Source organism: Hippopotamus amphibius, chromosome 17, assembly GCF_030028045.1.
Source record: "Hippopotamus amphibius kiboko isolate mHipAmp2 chromosome 17, mHipAmp2.hap2, whole genome shotgun sequence".
Classification (NCBI taxonomy): domain Eukaryota; kingdom Metazoa; phylum Chordata; class Mammalia; order Artiodactyla; family Hippopotamidae; genus Hippopotamus; species Hippopotamus amphibius.
Genome location: NC_080202.1, coordinates 12921771 through 12943539, shown reverse-complemented (window position 1 = coordinate 12943539; position 21769 = coordinate 12921771). Strand labels below are relative to the sequence as shown.

The window sequence follows — 21769 nt, the reverse complement described above, 5'->3', positions numbered from 1 at the left end:
TTAAACAGATAATCTCCAGGAAAAGTGATAAACACGTCCCCTCTCCCACCAGTGTGTGCGCGACGGTGCTGCCAAAGCAAAGCTGTGCTTGACGGCTCCAGGATGGCAGAGCATCCTCCCGCAGGAAATGGGAGCGCGGCAGGAGGGGGAGAGGGGAGAGGAGGGGCAGCGAGGCAGGCCCACCTGTCCGGACCCACTGAGCCCAGCCAAGGGACAGCTGTTCAGAACCATCGCTTCGGATCGACGCCTGGATCGGGCAGAGATCTGGAGGAAACCAAATCAGCAAGGGTGAGGTTTGGCTGCTCACAGAAAAACCTGGCAGCAGTGGAACAAGCAGAGTTCGCCTGGTGCACATGGCCAACTTCCTGGCAGGAGGACGGGAAGAGTAATGAAGGGAAGACACGGGACAGAGGACACGTACGTCTGCTACCCTGAGAGCCACAGAAGGCATTCAGAGGGCACGGGGGTCCACGCGCCATTCGAGCAGAGACAACCAACTACTTACTTGGCTGCTTCACTAACAGTCAGAGAAAAATGCAGGCAAGACCACTTATTCACTGATTCCATCCCCACCAGCTCCTCCCAGAGAGGAAATGAATGGTCAGTCACCTCCAAACTAACACCACCTGGAGGCGATTTGTTGGCTCTTATCTTTCAGACATGAGGCTGCTTTTCTCATGAGTCAGTCACCAGTCAGACACAGAGCTGGCACAGTTCCTGAGCAGCCCACCAAAACCTCCTTGCCTACAGGAAGTGGGCAGTGAGAGCATCTTTCGACTGCTGCTGTTTGAGCCACAGAGTTCCCTGTGGCAGTCGCTGGCTGAAAGGGAGGTGGAAGAGGCAGTCATTTCATAGGAGCCAGACAAAAATCTCACTGCAAAAGCAGAGATGTCCATGCCATCAGGGCATCATTTCCTTCCCCAAGGAGGAGAATGAATGAGTCAGAAAAATCAGGCACCAATGCACCTAAGCAAATTTTTCACGCACAATGGCAGACACAGGCTGACTGGGTGGAAGGCAATCCACAACACGTCCCTGAACAAGGTACATCCGAGACAAGACAAAGGAACGTGGAAGGCAGTCTTTCTTCCCTAAGAGCCCCTACTCCTTCTGGATTTTCTAGGATTATAAAACGCTGACTTCTTCTAGCAGGTAAATGTCGGGGCAAAGGATATCCCAACCTCCTAACAAAGTGACCTCTCCCACTAATTCCAAAGTTGTTTATTAAGCCCAATTGTGGAGGATACAAAGGAAAACAGGATACTGTCCGTGAGAAGATGATATTCTAATGAGGAAGACAGGAAGAATACACAGACACCCATATAACTGTAATTCACAGCAATGTGTTATTATTACATGCCATAAGGAACGTGGAAATAAGATGCTTTCTTTCACCAGAAGGGAAGAAAATCATTTCCAGCTAGTGTATATCAGGGAAGGTTTCATGAAGAGAGCACTTCTGAGCAAGGCTGCAAAAGATGAACAAAGATGGAATAGGCAGGATGAAGGAGGGGTTGAGTGTGCTAAAGAGGCACGCAGGTAGGGACACGCCAGGCATGTACCCAGACGGCAAGCACTGTACTCGGCACGTCGTACAACAGGGACCACAAAGCACAGGGCCTGTGAAGCCACAGCAAGGAACACAGGCTTGACCCAACAGGTAGTGAGGAGGGCACTCGCTCAAGGCTTCTAAGTGAAGCAGAGGTGAGTATTTCAGGAAGATTAATCTAGTTAAAGCATTTAGGATAGATCAGCATAGCTGGAAAAAAGGAACAGGGAAGCAAACTGGTTGAGAAGCTAAGAGGACATGAACTTGCTTGAATTAAGAGGAATTACATATAGAGCACTTCATAAACTTTATAATGCCAAATAAATGTAACATCTTTCCTAGAAGAGAGGTGGGAGAGGGAATGGAAAGGAGTGCACAGATATGAGAAATGCTGCAGAAGGAAAATCTAGAGAAGAGATGGTGGAGATGATGTGGGGAAGGTAAGGACTCTCGCTGATAACCTGCAGGTTCCAGAGCATCCTGAGACCTCAAAAAGGGTAACACCCACCAAACGAGATCCAGGAAAAGGGCAGAAATGTGGGATTGCGGAACACCTGGAGGGAGGGAGGTGTGCAGCAAGGGGTCCCCAGGCTCCCGCCCACTTGGCTCTGGGCCAGTCCTGTCTTTCCAGAACAAAGACACTTCAGGGGGTCAGAAATACTTGAGGAAGACCTTGCAGAAGGAGGGCTGGGAAGTCTGAGCTGGCTCTCCCTGTGGAAGCCATTAGATACTCAGCACTTCATTTGTTTCCAATTCTTGTATGAGTGCAGCTCCAGGCTGTGGGGTGAGAGGCTCCTCTCTGACGTAATCAGGAAGCAGCTGCAAAATTAAGGAATCCCTCATGACATCATAAAAAGGGTCGATGGTTTACTGGGGAAAGTATAAAAATTAATTACATATTCCCACATGACTCCCTTCCCCTAAATCTGTACACACCCCCTCCCACACCCACACGTCCTCTCATTAACAACATCCAGAAGCCACCTTGATGAACAGGGTACAAAAGGGCAAACGAAACCCAGGAAGAGAAAGTTCTTTGATGCACCCACTGTCTGCACCACACATTTGGAACTTAACAAGTGATGCCTAGTCCTGGAATTTTTATACATATAGCATGTTTCCTCAACAAAATTATAAGCCCCTTGAGGACAAGGGCTATGTCAAGACTTCACATCCTTGAAAATTAGCACAATGAAGGGGTTCAAGAAACATTTGCTGCTCTTAACAGCAGGTACACTTGCCTCTCCATTTGTGGATCATAAACAATGATTCCACTGTGACCAGAAATAATAACTAAGATACAGGGAGACTTATGTTAGGCACAGAGCATATATAAATTATATATATATATTTACGTGTGTGTGAGCGTGCATGTGTGTGTGTGTGTGTATGTATATATATATATATATATAAAATTTCAGAGCTTTACAAAAGATCTGCACAGGAGGTGCTATTCTCCCTTCTTGACAGTTGAGAAAATAGGCTCAGAGAAGTTAAATGACTTGCCCTAGGTCACAAAGAGATGGGATTTGAATCCAAATTTGTCTGCTCTTATATCTACATTGTTTCCATACCTGGTGTTTTTCACTTTTTGTTTTGGCCACAACGTGCAGCTTGCAGGATTACAAGTTTCCCGACCAGGGATAGAACCTGGGCCCTCAGCAGTAAAAGTGCTGAGTCCTAACCACTGGACAACCAGGGAATTCCCCGTACCTGGTTTCCAAATGCCTGTGATTCAAGTTTCAAACTCCAACCCCTCCTCTCTCCTTTGCTATAAACATGAAAACCTCACACTACTCCGCAATTCTGCACTAAAAGCTCTGAGATAACTATGTGGAAACTGAAATTAAAAACACAATATTGCCAAAGAAAATGAAATACTCAGGTGTAAATCTAACAAAATACGAACAGGACCCTATGCCGAAAATTACAAATGCTGATGAAAGAAATAAAAGATGACCCAAAATAAGTGGAAAGACTTACTATGTTCATGGATTGGAAGAATCAATATTGTAGAGATGTCTATTGTTTCCCAAAAGATTTATAGGTTTAACACAATTACTATCAGAATCTCAGCAAAGTTTTTTTGTAGACAAAAACAAGGTTATTCTAAAGTTTATATGGGGCTTCCTAGGTGACACAGTGGTTAAGAATCCGCCCGCCAAGGCAGGGGACACAGGTTCGATCACTGCTCCAGGAATATCCCACATGCCGTGGAGCAACTAAGCCCATGCGCCACAACTACTGAGCCTGTGCTTTAGAACCCGTGAGCCACAAATATTGAGCCCATGTGCTGCAACTACTGAAGTCCACGCGCCTAGAGCCCATGCTCTGCAACAAGAGAAGCCACGGCAATGAGGAGCCCGTGCACCACAACAAAGCGTAGCCCCCACTCACCGCAACTAAAAAGAAAGCCTGTGCACAGCAAAGAAGACCCAACACAACCAATAAAATCAATCAATCAATAAATTTATTTTAAAAAAATAATAAAGTTTATATGGAAAGGCAAAGGACCTAGAGTAGCTAAAACAATTGTGCAAAAGAACAAAGTGGGAGGAGTTATTCTTCCTGATGTTAAGTCAAACAAAAAAGGATAGCCTTTTCAACAAATATTTGCTCGAGTGATTAAATATCCACAAAGAACCCTGACCTAAATCTCACACCTTATACAAAAATTAATTGAAAACCGATCAAAGACTTACATGTAAAGCATAAGACCATAAAATTTTTAGACAAAAAAACAAGAAAATCTTCAGGACCTAGAACTAAGTGAAGAATTCTTGGACTTAATGCAAAAAGCACAATCTATAAAGGGAAAATTGATATGCTAGACCTCATAAAAATTAAAATATTTTGCTCTCTAAGAGGATGCAAAAGCAAATTATAGACCAGGAAAACACAGTTGCAAACTACATATCTTACACAGGACGAGCATCTAGACTATATTAAGAACTCTCAAATCTCACCAGTAAGAAAATAAACAGTCCAATTAGAAAATGGGCAAAAGATATGAACAGACATTTCACCAAAAAGGACATACAGGTGAAATATAGGCACATGAAAAGATGTTCACTATCATTAGCCATTAGGGAAATCAAAGTTAAAACCACAATATTAAAACTACTTCCCAAAATGGCTAAAACAAAAAATAGTAACACCACCAAAAAGCTGATGAGGATGCAGAGATATTGGATCATACATACATAACTGATTGGAATATGAAATGGTACAGCCACGCTGGAAAACAGTTTGGCAGTTCCTTCTAAAACTAATAATGCACTTATGATATGACTCAGCAATTATACTCTTGGGCATTTATCCCAGAAAAATGAAAACTTATGTTTGCACAAAAACCTATACGCAAGTGTTCATAGCAGCTTTATTCATAACAGCTTAAAACTGGAAACAACCCAGATGTTCTACACTGGATGAATGGTTAACAAACTGCGGAACATCCACACTCTGGAATACTACTCAGCCGTGAAAAGAAAAGAACTACTGGTACACGCAATAACTTGGACAGTCAGGGAATTATGCTGACTAAAAACAGCCAATTTCAAAAGGTTACAAGCTATGTGGTCCCATTTATATAATATTCTTGAAATAATTTAATTATAGAGATGGAAAACAGGGGTTAGGACTTAGGGATGGTTCTTACAAGGTAGCATGAAGGAGCTTTGTAGTGATAGAACAGTTCTGCATCTTGATTGTGAAGTAGTTACATGAAACTACCTGTGTGATAAAACTGCATACAACTACACACACACACACATACACACACAAGTGAGTCATGTATAACTAGTGAAATCCGAATAAGGTCTGTGGATTGTACCAATGTTAATCTCATGGTGTTGATACTGCACTAAAGTTACGTAAGATGCTAATATCAGGGAAGGAGGGATGAAGGACTCACAGAACCTTAAGTACATTTTTTTGTTGTTTACAATTTCTTGTGAATCTTTATTTCAAAATGAAAATTTTAAAACAAGTAGACAAAAGTAAGCTGATAAACAAAACCCCAAAAGATCTGACACAGGATTCCAGAAACATTTCTCTTTTACACAGAAAAGGGCTACTAAGACATTTTGAGGACAGTTTCTCAGTTAGTCGAGAATACTCTGTGCAGATGCTCCAGCCCCTGTCCTCACCGTGTGCTGCCTGGCTTGAGCTCCTGGGGATGCCCAGCTGTGTGGTTCCTTATCCGGACTGAGCAAGAAACTGCCGGGGCAACCAAAAGGAATATAAGAGAAAAAGAAGGGAAAGTTCACTGAAGACAGAACTTCTGTCCAAAGAATAAGGAGTAAAGCAAGAGAACGTCGTCATCAAGGCTATGACTCATCGGATCAGTAAAATCCATGTCAAGCAGCACAAAGTGAAGGTGATGAGAAAGTGAAGAAAGATGACAAGAAGAACGAATTGCAGAAGCTAAGTGAGCTGTTTAAACATGTTCTTGCTGCTCAAAAAATAAGTAAAGGTATAAATCTCAAACCAGTGGTATGTACATTCTTCAAACAAGGGCAGTCGGGGGGAAAAGTTGTTTAACACATGAGCCCTAGCACTGTTTTCTTCATAAATGACACTGCTTATGCACTTTCAGTGCTGCACTGCTTCGGACTGTTAATCAGAAGGCTATTAAGACTTTTTTTTTTAAATCAGCAGCATCAGCTAACAATACTATCTTAAACTGCTCCTTTGCCAATAAATCTGTAAAGACCAAACTTAAAAAAAAAAATAAACTTCTTTAAAAAAAAAAACAAAAACAAAAACCAACCACACTTGCTCTTTAAAAGACAAAAATGAAAAAAGAAGCCATACAAAATTTCCTCACTTGGAGAAAATGTTTGTAAAATATATACCTTACAAAGGACTCATATCTAGAACATATGAAGAACTCTTTCAAATTAATAAGATAAACCAAAAAAAAAAAAAAAAAAAGAGCAAAGAAGCTATGTAGATGGCAAATAAGTGCATGCTAGGGACTTTCCTGGCGGTCCAGTGGTTAAGATCCTGCACTTCCACTGCAGGGGACACAGGTTCAATCCCTCGTCAGGGAACTAAAGATCCCACATGCCCCACCGTGCAGCCAAAAACAAACAAAAAACCCAAAACAAAAAAACACCAACAAAACAAATGAACGTGTTCTTCTGATAAGATGCTCAACATTACTAATCAGTAGGGAAATAAAACCGCGAACAACTCCACACCCATTAGGACTTCTATAATCAAAAAGACAGAGAATAATAACTGCTGGTGAGGATGTAGAGTAACTGGAACTCTCTCACACCGCTTTGGGAATATAAAATGAAACAACCACTTTGGAAAACAGTTGGGAAGTTTCTTAAGAAGTTAAAACACACATTTAACAAATGACCTAGGTATACCATTCCTAGGTATTTACCTAAGGGAAATGAAAGCATATGTTCACACAAAGACTTACACTTGAATGTTTATAGTAGTTTTATGCGTAATAGCCCATCAACAAGGGGATAGATAAACAAATTGTGGTATATCCACACAATGGAAGACCAGTGAACAACCTCAGAAAACTAAGCTTCAGAGAGGAAAAGTTAACTTTCTTCATCAAGGTCAAACAGCTGATAAATGGCTGAGTGGAGAATTCAAACCTCTGGTCTAGTTGATTGCAAAGCTCTTTATGGCACTATAACACAACTGCTACCTTCTCAAGGTATGAAAATGACCTCCAGAGGTGCTAGGCACTCTCCGCAGGGCAACTTGGCTTTCTCTCCTCCTCGACATGCAGCTCTAGAGCCAAGAAAAGTCCTGGGCATTCTATCGATACATCTTGGCAAGACAGACGGCAAACCATTTCTATTCTCTACAATGAAAAATGAAAACACTTCTAAACAAATGCTTAGCTTTTTCCAGGAAATACCCATGCAATTTTAGAAATGGTATTCCTATAGACTTCCTGGAAAATTTTAATCAATCAATCAATCACCAATCAAAACATACTCTGGCCATTTCCACCTTAGTTGTATCTCTGGATTGAAACTTTTGTCACTCAGAATTTCCTGCCTGATTTCAAGGTGATTCAAATGCATGTCCCCTCTTGGCAAGCACCGCTGCTGCCAGCAGAATGGCATGCTGGCACCAGCCAAGCTTCTCAGGAATGGGGCCCAGTGGAAGGGTGCCTACCATTTCAGCATCGCATTTGGAGGAGTTACAAGTAGATCTTGGAGGACACAGTTTCTGCTTCTACACTGCCTACCAGAGGTTTTAGGAAGCATGCCTTTCTCCCAATATTTGAGGAAAGCAAAGGAGGAGTAGAAAAAAGCGTCAAGCTTCTTAATTACATCACGTAGGCAAATCCCTATGGAATTCCATCAGGCAATCTGGGGTGTCTTGCGTCAGAAGTTACTTAAGGTCGTGGAGGAGAAGAGAAGCGAAAGAGGCTTCCTAAGAGGCATGCCCACTGGCCAACCTAGAAGAAAGATTTTGCTGTAACAGTGAGAAGTAATTAACACAGCTACACCTCTTCTGACAGAGCAGGCAGAGATTTGGCATCTGCTTCAAACAGCCTGAAACCTGCCTTTGCTGGTATGACGCTTCAGGAGCAATTTGGGCCCAAAGTAAAAGCTGCTGAGAGATAATGCCTGCAGACATCCTCATTCAAAGGAAGCTCCTTTGATATGGCAGGCAGAGGGGAACAGAAGTGCTCAGCTTTCATTGTCACACATTAGCTCAATTTCTTTTCGTTTTATAGCTTCCTGAAGGATTTTTAAGAGTTTGACAGTTTGCAAACAAGGCCAAAAACAGAACAACTCTGAGACAGGTAGGGGAGAGAGGCACCCAGGATAGGAAAGCTCTCTTGGACTCCTTTTGAGAAACTTTCAGAATGCAAAGATTACAGCCATCAAACAAATCTTGAGGAGTCAGTACTGAAAAAATGAGGACAATGATAAAACCTATCTCCTGGGTGGGTTTCTCTTGCATATCCAGATCTGCAATTCATCCGGCTCTGCTCCAGCAACTCACCCTAAAAAGTTCCTCAAAACTTTACAATCCAAGATCAGTGCCCAAGCTAGATCAACCCCACCCATTGTGGAACATGTATTTTTAAAGTAGAAAAGAGACCAACAGAATAACAGGTAAATAAAGAAATTATGCCAAGGAAGAAGAAAGTGAGAAAGCACTCAATAAAGGTGACTAGAAACCCAAGAGGCACTGGCTAGTCCCCTGACTCAGAAGCTCTAGAGAGAGAATCCCCTTCAGAATTTGTATTCAGATGGTAGACAGGCTAGTTTGTCAACAATACGAACTGAAACCTATCTACATTGTTTTAAACTAGATTAAAATTTTTTTGTTTATATTTATTCTTTTATACCTCAATTCCACAAAAGATTTGTGACAACTCAGGGCAAAATCACCTACAATGAAATAACATTTCAGTAAATGTAGAAAATCAGGACCAAGAAGAAGGAAAATACAAATATCTCAATCATGTGGGTTAACAGTCTTCCATGAATGAACTTAAAATTTGCCTCTGATTTTCCTGGCAGTCAAAGCAGAAAAGGAAACACCAACAACTGTATAGCTGTCATTATTGGAAAGGAATAAGTATATCAGTTTCTCAGGAAAAACAAATCTTTTCTCAGCACTGAGTTCTAAAATAATTTTTTTTTAACGTGGAGTCTACGCAAGGAATATTGTGTGAAAAAATGAACAATAACCTTGAAAAGGCCTTTACAACATACAGCATCATACCATATACTATTAAAAGATATCCAAGAACTATTACCCTAAAGTTATCTGTATTGTGAGAAAAAACACATTATGTATCACAATCTAAGAATGTTTTTCAAAAACACAGATATAGGAATATTTTATATATTGATAGATATATAATGCTTTACAAAACTCTTTGAAACTAAGTTAAAGCTAATTAGGAGATTGTAATTCTTATCTCAAAAGGATCCATGGAGGGCTTCTTTAAGCAGAGAAATCCCTGATGTCTAACATAAATATGCCAATGCCCAACATTCAGTCTGTGACAGAGACCAAGGGTCAGAGAAACCGAAGGGCAAGAGCTACTTGCAGTTGATAAGGAAAGGCTGAAGTATCCTAAAATCTTATTCTCCTGCCCTCACTCTCCAAAGCCCACCTCTTTCCTCTCCAGTATCTAAGTTCTTCCTTCAAGACCCAACATATATTAAACCCATACTGTGCTGCCTGATATGCCTCCTTTCTCTGTACTCAAAGTGGTTCCATCCATAACATGCATCAGGCAGGTGGCTCAAAACCACTCTAGCACAGGATTTACAATTTACCAAGCTTCCCCACTAGGCTGGAAATTCCACGAGGGCAGGGTCTATAGTGCTGACTCCAGTAAATCCCAAGCACTTGCCTGGTCATCAGAGACTATCTGCTCTGAGTAGTAACTTACTAAGTCCTGGATCAATTCATTTCCTTATTCACACAGTCAGCATTTACTAAGCAGCTACTACATGCAAGGCCCTATGCTAGACATTTAGCTTTCAAAGATGAATCAGACTTGAACTGGACCCTCAAAGAGTTGAAATCTAATAGGATTCCCGCACGTAGTTAACTTTAAATCAAAGAAGAAAGTGAAAACTATCTTAAGAGATAAAGATAATGTGTGAAATGACATGAATGAGGAAATTCACTATTACATAGTTTGGACAGGAAAAGCCTGCAAACAACCTAAGTGTCCACGAATAGAGGACTGCTTATTAAATTACAGGACATACATACAATAAAATAGCCATTTAAAAGGGTGAGATAACTGTTTGTAAAAATACAAGTATACAAAAATGACATAATAATTAAAGCTACTCTTGGGACTTCCCTGGTGGTCCAGTGGGTAAGGCTTCACTTTCCAATACAGGGAGTGCAGGCTCAATCCCTGGCCGAGGAGCTAAGATCCCACATGCCTTGAGGCCAAAAAACCAAAACGTAAAAACGGAAGCAATACTGTAACAAATTCAATAAAGACTTCAAAAATGGTCCACATCAAAACAAAACAAAACAAAACAAAAAACCTTTAAAAAAAAAAAAACAAAAAACCCAAGCTACAATTTACTGAACCTTTACTATTTGCCAGGAAGGAGAGGGCAAGGCAGAGGGGCAAACAGTATGCAGAAGGAAGCAGAGGTGCAGAAAAAGGCGTTCCAGGTTCCAATCCCTTCTGTAGGACAATATCCTTGTCCTCAAGTTCCTTGCAACACATTTCCTTTCTTGTTTAAGCTATTTCAAGATGGTTCTTGTCATTTTCAAACACTCCTAACATACAGGGTAAAAAAGAATAAAAAGTGGGGTTGGCTTTTGTCAAAACTCATCAAACTGAACACTTAAAATCTGTGCATTGCTGTTTTATGTAAATTATACCTCAATTTAAAAACAGAAACAGTGAGGCCAAGACAGCCTGAATATATGGAGGACACTGGTACCAATAACAGAAAAACGGTACACAGGAGGAAGAGTTCCGGCGGGGCGGGGGATGATCTGGTACACTGCCCAGATCCCCTCCGGGACTAACGCACTCATTCTCCCAGCTGCCGGGAGTGCTGGCAGCAGCAGATCTCAGCTGATTCCTCTCCCAGACTTGCTCTCAGCTGAAGAAAAGCGTTTCCCCAATATCACTCCCCCTTCCCAGGAGGAACTCACATTCATTGACTGGTGGATAGAGGGCAGGAGGAGGTATAAAGCTTCAGCCCCTTTGGCCCACTCCGGGACTACTCTTAAGGGTTAGTCCCCTTTAAGCAGCTCCAGAGCTCCTTACAGGACTGGCTAAGGTCTTCATTACATCTGCAGTGCAGTTCAACCTCTCCCTGTGCCCCATTCTGCTTCCATCACGCCCCCTCGGGTACAATCCTGAGGGCATTCCCAACCAACTTCCTGGGGATGCAAACCTCCATCTTAAGAGCTTGCTTCCTGGGGAACCTGACTTGCAACACATGAGAAATAGGATGAATCCATTTTTAATAAGCTTGAGATTCCAGGTTAAAATGTCCAACAAGAAGTGAGAAATGTAGGCTAAGGCTCAGGAAAAAGATTTGAGCAGGGAAAAGATTTGGGAGTGATCCACTGAGTGGTGACAGTTTAAACCATGGGATTTTACAATACACCAATGAGGAAAGGCTGAAGAGAGGAAGGCCAAGGTAAAATCGTTAGTAAGCGCTGATATTTAGGTTGTGGATGAGAAAGGGAAGACCCGAGAAATGGGCGGAGAGAAAGGGAAGAACGGAGAGAATACAGAGTTAGTATCATGGAAAGCATTTCTGGAAAGTCTCCTGTCAACAGGCAAATGCTACCAGAAAAGCTAAGAAGAACGAGCCACAACAAATGCTTAACAAACCCTTGTTAACTGAGCGGAGTGGAACACGTGGCCTGCAGGATGCTCAGCTTTTGTTGGGGTGTCTGCGGCAGCTTCTGTCCTATGGCCATAGGCACAGAATCTACCTGCGTGCCCTGAAGCAGATCCACTGTTAGACTGGTAAGCAAAGAAAAGTTGAAATGGCCTAGTACATGAATGTAAGTGAGCCAAGACAGAGTTCAGCTGCTTAAGCAATTTGGAAGAAACCTCCTTCTGAAAGGTTTCTTTCAAGAGCATTCCCAGGGATCTTCTGAACAAACAGCTGGGATCCTTAAGGAGGATCACTGTCCCTACTGACCAAATTCAAACCCACAGACATTTAAATAGACTGACTCTAGCATACTTTTTTGAGGTGTGGGGGGGCATAAGACCATAGGTCTAAGGAGGGAGGAGGGAGGTAATCACTTACAGACATTGGTGACATCATCATTGCTTTGAATACAAATAAACGAACTCTTCTTAGCCATGGCACCCTAAAGTAAATGACATACCACACAAACAGGTGTTATCTGACCTCCAGTCCTAGACCGGAGTAAACAGAATTCAGCTTCTGCTCCTGTGCCCAACACAGCTATGCAACATTCTTCAATGACTCACTGACGTTCCCTGTTTTCCTCTGGGTGTGGCTGGGGGATCCCCACTTCTGTGTCTCTTGCCCCAACTCCTCCTGCCCAACCTGCAATCAAAGGCCAAGGCACAAGGCATCACAGATGCCCAAGAGCCAGTCTGGGTGTATTTCCTGCAGAGATCTGAAAACCTGTTGGAGTTCCAAAAGTCAGCACCAATTTCAAATCTGATCAGCATCTCTGAAAGTCACAGTTAACCATACAGCTGAATAAAATATTTTTTCATAAATTTAACGCCAGCGTGTCTGTGTTTGGAAACTTTGAAAATACATGTTGTATGGTTTACTGCACTGGAAAAGGTGCCAACAGAGTTTCAAAGGAAGGGAAGTGTATAACTGTTTCCTTTCAAATGCATTTTCCAATGGGATCCATTCAGGGAAAAGGCTGGAACTAACTAAAACATTATTAAAAACTGTTATGGAAAGAGACAGGGAGATGGAAAAAGATAGACCCAAAAAAGCGAAATACATAACTAAGAGTGAGACAGACATACCAGGAAGAAGAAAGGGGATCTGGGAAGAGAGACAGGTTGGACGGTGAAGTGGGGTGAGGGGGAGTTTCGTCGGGCAGTTGCTGTTCGTGGTCTCATACTGCTGCAGATCAACTGATCCGGGCTGCAGTGCTGCTGGCCCAGTGGCACAAGGCAAACCACAGAGCTGGCTTCAAGTTCGGCACTTGCGAACTGCTGACCCTCCGTTTTCAAACCAAAAATATTCTTTGGGAAACGGTAATACCAGGTTCAGCCCAACCAGCCAAGCAAAAACAAGGACGACTAACCTGAAGTAACACCCTATTCAGTTACATCAGGCACCAACCCTTCACAGGCATCAACTGGGAAGACTGCAAACCTGAAACCACACCCCACCAAAAACGAATTCCAGGTTCTGACTCAACCAACTAGGCAATGATAACCAGAAATGCTAAAACAAGTGACATGGTGTTTCAAAGTTGGCTTTACCAGGACCTACTCAAGCAGGAAGGCCAGTCCTCGCTCACAGAGCCAGAGATATGGCAATTTTTTCTGAGGTCACATGTGCATGACTCCAGTGGAATCTGCATGCAATGCTTTCGGGCAGGGTTTGGCGCTGACTTACAAGCCATTACATTTCTAGACAAAGAATTAACAGTTTGTAGTAAGTGAGTTGTTTTTTCAATTTTGGGGGTCTGTGTTTGCTTTTTTTTTTTTTTTCTTTTGTCTTTTTCTAAATTCATCTAAGCTAGGGTGATGCTGAAATCTATCTCCTAAACTGGGATATTTGTGAGAGCGAAGGAGTGTGCTATTAATAATGTATAAACAGGGACTATCCTTGGGCAACCAGGACTTACCGTCCACCCCAGCCTAAGCCATAGTAGCTTTTCTTCTCCCTGGATCAGTGTCATACAATTTTAGCTCAGAAGACTCTTTAAAAAGCCAGGACCGCTCCTGATTAGTGCCAAAGCACTTTCTTTTTGAGCTCCTCCAATGGAGGGGTAAACAAATCAATTAAGTTAACTGCAAAAACTAACAAGAGGGATTGGGCTGACAATCAGGATTCTGGAGAAGCTAAAAATTCCAGGCACCAGCTTCAGGGGAAAAGGGAAATGTGCCACAGCTGGAGCTGTTGCGGCTGCCCCACCAGGCCTCTCAGTGCTGGGCCCTGATGCCTCCGCCAGCTTCAAACAGCGAGCAGAGGGCGGGCAGACCTTGGTGCAAGTGTGCTGAGTTCCAGGCCATCATTCTTGAGGGTGTAATAACCATGGGCTGTAGCACACATGTTGAGGGATGAGGGAAAAAAATAAACAGAGAGACAAAAGAATGAGGATGCACTGCCAATTTCAATTGTGCAGCTTTTATTTTTAAATGCTTATCAAGCTGAGAGAGAGCAGAGTTCTTGGAAAACAAGGTTTCCTTTTTTCCAATGCCAGCGTAAAACACCCTCAAGGACGGGCACTGCACAGACTGTAACAACAAGGAACGTGGCTCTGCATCCTCCCAGCAGCACAGTCCGCCATCGGTCCCACGCTGCTCTGATTTCGGCTCAGCTGAGAACTCAAAATAACAGGCCCACTGCCTCTGGTAAAAACTGCTCTTTTTAAATTTTTTATTAATCTCCAAACTGGCTGTGTTAGAATTACAGCCCATTACCTACTAACTCTCTTCACTAATAAAATAAATTTGTAAAGGCCTAATTACTACTTTTACTGAAGTACACTGCCTGGGGATCAAGTACAGGAAGCCAAGAGCTCAACCAGTTGTCAGCTAGGGGGTGATGAGGAGGGGGGTGAGGGGAGGACCTGGAGTCACCAGAGGGAGAGTATGAGATCCACAGACCAGCCTCAGAGGCCATGCCCAAAAAGAAACAGAAGGGCACCAACCCTGCTTTTGTTCTGAATAGCACTGTGGGGATCCATGCCATCATGGCATTTTGGGAGGCCTGTCACGGGTTACACAGGCCTGTGCTGCCCACGCCCCAGCTCAGCAGAAAAAGAGAACTGCAGTCCAAGACAGATGGATCCTGGCCGGACTCTCAGCAGAGAGCCTGGAGAGTCTGACCAGTAAGGAAACAAACAACCATCCTTCCCACCTATCCCTCTCCATCCTTCCACCCCAAGCTAGGCCCCCAAAGAAGAAAAATACACAAAACAACAACAAATGCAGGCAATTGCACAAGAGCTGTACCGTGAAGGCGAGGCCGACTGCAACCACTTCTGGGCTGTGCCCTGCACCTCATCCCAGAACACTGATTACAGAGCTGGAAACGTTCCTCACACGCGGAGCCAGGCAGCCCCTCCTCATCCAGGGCTGGTGCTGAGAAGTCTGACTAGAAACCAGCAGTCAACTCTGACACACTCATTTATCACAGAAGGTGTGTATTCAACAAACTAGTCCAACCTTAGACAAAAAGTGAGAACAAAACATGATTGGCATTTTTAACTGTCCACGAGGAGCCCTCCCAGGCGAATCCTGTGCACCTCTGGGACTCTGATAAACAGTATTTCTCCTCCAGAGAAAACTAAAAATCAACCCTTGCCAGAGAACCTCGTTTTTAAAGAATTCTGATAAGAAAACCTGCCATGAAGCCTGTGGCAGATACGCCCTTTTGGGATGACCAGAATGAAACCTGGCATTTCACTGAGGCAGAGGATCTGCACGGACTCTCTGCACATCACATGCCTGACCATGAAGGACTGAGGGATGATCTCAAAGGGAAAAACCCAGCAGCAAGCACTCTGATACCAAAGCCACAGCTCCATGGGCCCCTGGAGCCTCTCAAACTAAGCTGCCAGCTAGGGAGCTAACACTAGCTTTGGATAAAATGCAGCTCTGGTAGAGTAATTAATTTTTTTCTTAACTGGGATTACATTAATTTTCAAGGACTAATGGAGTCCAGCTGTAATGGGAAGAGCGGCTGCTGGTGCACAAAGGCACTTGTGCGTACAACATTATAAACACATACACGCGCGCTCACACACACACACAGACCTATAAAAAGGATCCATTATAACAGGATATTTTTAGTTTCTACAATGCTGCACTAAAAATACAGCCCCGGCTGATACATCATGGCAGAACTATTCTCTCTCTGTCCCTTCAGGAACAGTTTAAAACATTTATTTTTGTTTCCTTTCTGCGATGGTCAGAGTAGAGAGAGAAAATAGCAACTCATTGATAAGAGGAAACGAGAGAGACATGAAAAATTGAAAACTACCTAAAAACTCATGGAGAGGTTTATTTTATTAGTTCTTAATAAATATCTTGCAGATTTCCTCAGGAAATACACCAGATCACATGTAAAATAGTTTGATACTGATGTCAACTGCATCAACATATGAAGTCTATTAGGGTGAAGCCACAGCAGGGTGATCAGCGTGCTGAAAAACTCCACAGTACTTGGAGGGGGGGGGGGATCTCACGGCCTTCCAAATTCTTCGAGAGGTAAAAAAGTCAGCCAAGACGCAGAGAGAGAGAAAGAGAGAAAAAAAAGATCCCACATCCTGCTTTCAGCTGCCAGCAATGTGAAGTGCCCAGAGATTAATTCTACGTCTGGCCTGGAAATGTGACTTTAAAGCATGAGGGAGGGGAGTTGGGGGGGAGGGCAGTGAGGAGGAAAGAGAAGGGCAGGCTAACTGAGGCTGGCAGCAGGCCACCAACCCCCTCCCAAAGCCATGTTTCAATGTAGACAGAAGTAAACCCCAACAGACAGCAGCGCCTTAGCCTGCCAGGGCCTTACACCAGCTGCAGCGCATCTCGCTCTCCACTCAGCCCCGAGTGCAGATGTTCCCTACAGCATCACTTCCGTTCGACTTTCTTTTAAAGAAATAGCACACATATGCGGAGGCATTTCCACCACTTCCCAACAGGACTCTCCTCACCTTTAAGGGCTTCAGAGAAGCTGACAGCAGGTATCACCATGGCTGAATGAGCTGCTCCGCCTCCCTCGGAAAGAAGCATCATGCATGGGCTAAAGAGCGTTAGTTAATTAACAGGAATGTCTTTATAATCTTGGCTTCCTACTGTCTTCAGTGGGAGAGGCCCCCATAATTTGAGGCTAAAAAAAAGGGAGGGAATTATGTCAAAGATCTTCCTCCTGGTTTCTCAAAGCAGCCCACTGTAGCATTTCGATCTCAAAGCTACGGTTCTGATGGCTTTATCACCATGAGGCTTGCATAAGGCTATTTTAAAGGAATGTTCTAAAAACATAACATTCTGGGGAATTCCCTGGCGGTCCAGTGGTAAGGACGCTGAGCTTCCCCGGCAGGGAGCCTGGGTTCGATCCCTGGTCTGGGAACTAAGATCCCACAAGCTGCACAGGGCAGTCAGGAAAAAAAAAAAAAGGAAAGAAAAAAAAATTAACATTTTATGAGGCACATTTACTTGGCTGCAAGAAAGACATTAATTTTTTTTTTAAATTAACAGTCTGCTAATTTCTTACATGCCTAAACTCATTTTATATAATTCCTGACCCTGATAAGTTACTCAATCGATCAATCATTATTGATTAAGTACTGAATTTTGAAGTCAGCCTTGAACACTGTTAGGGATTTCATAAAATATACAGTCTTCTCTTGCCTTCACGGAGTACATACTCCAGTTGAGGGATCTATGTAATTCATGAAGCTAAAATAATTGCAGTTTTTAGAATAGCTGAATATTCTCTAGTTGGTCTATTAGTCTTCTGGAATGAAAGAAGAGAGAAGAATCAGCAATGTCAAAAGAAAAAAAAACACTAAACCCTCAAAACCAGAGTTGCTTTGTTTGAACTTCAAGTTCAAGAGAGGAAACAGAATCTTCCCTTAAGGGAGAAGAGAAATACTGACAATCAGTGGTGAACAATATTATGATGAGAAGGTTTAATTCAACAAATATATACTAAACGTCTTCTATGCACAAGGTACTAGATATAGAAACAGATTTAGAAACTGTTGACTAATTTGTATGATACTGCAGCAAATAACACAATCAGAACTAGAACCCAGTTTTATCGAAGTTCAATTTTTTTGTCATTACAATTTCTAAAAATATGTTTCTTACTATAAAAATATTGTGATCACTACAGAAAACTACAAAAATGCAGAGAAAAGAAAACGTAAAACATCTTTAATTCTACCATCCTAGAGAATCATGATTAAGTTTTGATGTTTATCCATCAGTCTTCTCTGAATGTGTACATAATGTGTATTATTTTATGAAAATGTGATCAATTGCGAAGTTCATAATCATGAGACCACATGGCCTTCAGAGAAAGGAGAGATCACATTTCTGGAAGCTGACCCCACCCCTACGAGTCAGTCACCCAGAAAACAGCAATGTGATGATCTGACTCCCTATACCTGGCAGCATACCTCCCTATATATCTGTTCTATCCCTATAACTCTTGAGTTCCCGAAAGCAAAGAAATTTTATTCTCTTGCACCCTCCTCCTGCACATCCCCAAGCCCAAAATAACAGGTGCACTGACTCGCTCAGCAGAGATGCTGCCCTCAGTACACCTTCCACAGTGCTTCCAAAGCCAAGACTAACCAATGAAAAGGGCCACCAGAGATTATGGGAAACATCTGTATCCCAATGTCTCTGGCTGAAATCTAGTCCCATGTATTGGTGGGCGTGTGGGCCCCCACTAATACAGCCTTACTTCCCTGCTGTCAGCTCAATAGATGGTTTACTCCAAGAGCCTGTACTCCAAAATAAAGATGGTACCTCCTTAGTAACATCCTGTTATACACTGATGAGTCATTCATTAGTGAAAAGCAGGACAGCCACAAAAGGCAACAGTATTCTTTCCTCCCTGAAATGGCAAGACAACACAACTACTTACCTACATACCTATGCTCACTCTCCAGGCCTGAGCTATTCCCCGCTGGCAAGCATTAACCTGAGGTGAGGTGAGGGGAAAGGTCTGACTCTGACAATGCAGCCCCTGACTCCAACCTTACCTCACTCCAAGTAATGTATAAAAATGGGCTGATGAACTGGTTGGGAACTTTTACATCTGGTGCAAAAGACCTACTCTCACAACATGTCGAGTTATGTAATTAAGCACGTAGGGTTCCTCACATCTCTTACCAACTGAATGAAATTACAAATGGTGCTAGAATTCCCTCCAGCTGATGGAAATGAAAGTATATTTGCAGAGATGGTTAAAAACTTCTCCAAAAAAAGACCTTTTTAGGCTTAAGAGCAATGAAATAAATCATAAAGGATGACATTTTTAACTATATAAAATTTTACTTTTGTACATTAAAAAAAATAAATATAATTAAAAATCAAATACAAACAAGAAAATCACCAGTAAATATAGAAAGGACTTGCTGTATTTACTATCTGTAAAGCTCAAATAAACTGATATGAAAAATATTAGGCTGGAACAGGAAAATGAGCAGAGAACAAGACCACACAGAACTACACATGGTTAATAAAACATAGGAAAAAATGTCCACTCTCACCAATAATCAAAGAAATGCAATTGAAAACAGGATAGGTTGGAAGACAGTTTGGCAGTTTCCTATAAAACTAAACATAGTCTTACCATATGATCTAGCAATCACACTCCTTGGTATGTACTCAAATGAGCTGAAAACAAGTCCATGCAAAAAGCTGCACACAGATGTTTATAGCAGTTTTATTCAAAATTGCCAAAATTTAGACACAACCAAGATATCCTTCAGTAGGTTAACGGATAAATCAACTTAGATATATTCAGACAATGGAATACTACTCAGCGCTTTAAAAAAAAGGGGGGGGGTACTTCCCTGGTGGCTCAGTGGTTAAGAATCCACCTGCCAATGCAGGGGACATGGGTTCAAGCCCTGGTCCAGGAAGATCCCACATGCCGCAGAGCAACTGATCCCATGCGCCACAACTACTGAGCCTGTGCTCTAGAGCCTGTGAGCCACAACTACTGAGCCTATGTGCCACAACTACTGAAGCCTGAGAGCCTAGAGCCCATGATCTGCAACAAGAGAAGCCACCACACTGAGAAGCCCACACACCACAACAAAGAGTAGCCCCTACTCATCGCAACTAGAGAAAAGTCTACATGCAGCAACAAAGACCCAACGCAGTCAAAAAAAATAATAAAAAAAAAAAAGAGCTACCAAGCCGTGAAAAGATATAAAGGAACCTTAAATGCATATGACTAAGTGAAAGAAGCCAATCTGAAAAGGCTACTTACTGTATGATTCTAACTCTATGACATTCTGGAAAAGGCAAAACTATGGAGACAGTAAAAATATCAGTGGTTGCCAGGGGTTAAGGGGAGGGAGGGAGGGATGGATGGATGAACAGGCAGAGCACAAAGGTTTAGGGCAATAAAACTATACTGTATGATATTATCATGGTGGATACATGTCACTATACATTTGTCTAAACCCACAGAACAACACCAAGAGTGAACTATAAGGTGAACTGTGGACATTAGGTGATGATGATGACTAGGTTTATCAGTTGTAACAAATGAACCAGTTTGGTTCTGGATGTGGATAGTAGGGGAGGCTGTGCATGTCTGGGGGCAGGAGATAATATGGCAACTCTCTGTATTTCCGTTCAATTTTTGCTATGAATCTAAAACTTCTCTAAAAAGTAAGGTCAATTTAAAAAAATACAGTTTTTCTTCTATCATTTATTCAAATTTATGAATGCCTACATTGTGCTAAGGACTGTTAAACACGAACAGTACTCAATGCAAGCAAGAGGTGGTCACTGGGCATTCTCAAACACTGCTGCTAAGGCTGTAAGCTGGCACAGCTTCTTGAGAAAGTAATCTAGCATCAAGTATCAAAAGCGTTAAAAGACTTCAAACCTTTTACACCCAAAAATTAGCTTCTAAAAATACATTCCAAGAAAACAATATGAAAAGCAGAAAATGGTTTAATGTTACAAAGATGTTAATTAAAGCATTATTTATAATCCTAGAAAAAAGTGGAAAAAAAAGTGTGAGAACAGGGTAATGATTACATTAATGTTAACATATTTACATGAGAATATTATTCAGCCATTAAACACATTTACAAAGAATTTTATAACTGAATACTCATAATAAGTGAAAACAGAATCAAACATTTTATATTCAGTATACTTTCAACTGTGTAAAAAAAAAACTTGAATATTCACACATACATATAGGAAGGAATGTCACTGCTGGGAAGCTGGTTTACAGGTGGTTTCCACCTTTTTTCTTAATTTTTTTTTTTTTAGAACTCAACAGAACCCAAAAGGTTAAACCTTTTAAAAAATTATTTAGCTTACGAAACAGGACAGAGTTGCTCTAGTAAGGTGAAAGTAAAAATATGGTAAATGAGTAGAGAAGGAGAAATAAAAGAATATTTATGGGCAGTAAGAAAGGACAGAGAATTGATGAAAGATTTAGGCCACGAAAAAGGACAGAACTCATGCTGTATTCAAAGAAATGTTGCTTTTCAAAGCCCTGAAGACACTAACTCTAGTATTAACAGTAAATACCAAGGCACATTTAATGCATTTTAATTTAATTTCAGAATATAAAATATGCACTTGGATATTACATATTCAGAAGTGTCACCTTAACAAAAAACAAGAAAAAACACAATTATAAGCAATGGCCCAAACATTTGTAGAGACATGGATGGACCTAGAGACTGTTATACAGAGTGAAGTGAGTCAGGAAGAGAAAAACAAATATCGTATATTAACACATATACGCAGAATATAGAAAAATGGTACACATCAACCAGTTTGCAAGGCAGAAATAGAGACACAGATGTGGAGAACAAACATATGGACAC

The 21769-nt window shown here is 41.9% G+C and overlaps 1 protein-coding gene and 1 non-coding gene across 9 annotated transcripts in view; both read right to left on the bottom strand.

Moving 5' to 3' along the window:
- The window catches only part of SMG6 (SMG6 nonsense mediated mRNA decay factor), a 203313-nt gene that overhangs the window by 113113 nt on the left and 68431 nt on the right, over positions 1 to 21769 (bottom strand). For 5 of the 8 annotated variants that reach the window (XM_057714301.1, XM_057714299.1, XM_057714304.1 and 2 more), the window contains one exon: positions 184 to 264. The exons of 1 other annotated variant lie outside the window; for it this stretch is intronic. In XM_057714301.1, coding sequence (XP_057570284.1) covers positions 184 to 264 — 81 coding nt within the window. Of the gene's footprint in view, positions 1 to 183; positions 265 to 2221; positions 2289 to 12312; positions 12386 to 21769 lie in introns of those variants that run through there. 2 more of the 8 variants (XM_057714306.1, XM_057714307.1) reach the window with 2 other exon arrangements.
- TRNAK-UUU (transfer RNA lysine (anticodon UUU)) lies at positions 3179 to 3251 on the bottom strand. The gene has a single exon. It is a non-coding gene; the product is annotated as a tRNA-Lys (tRNA).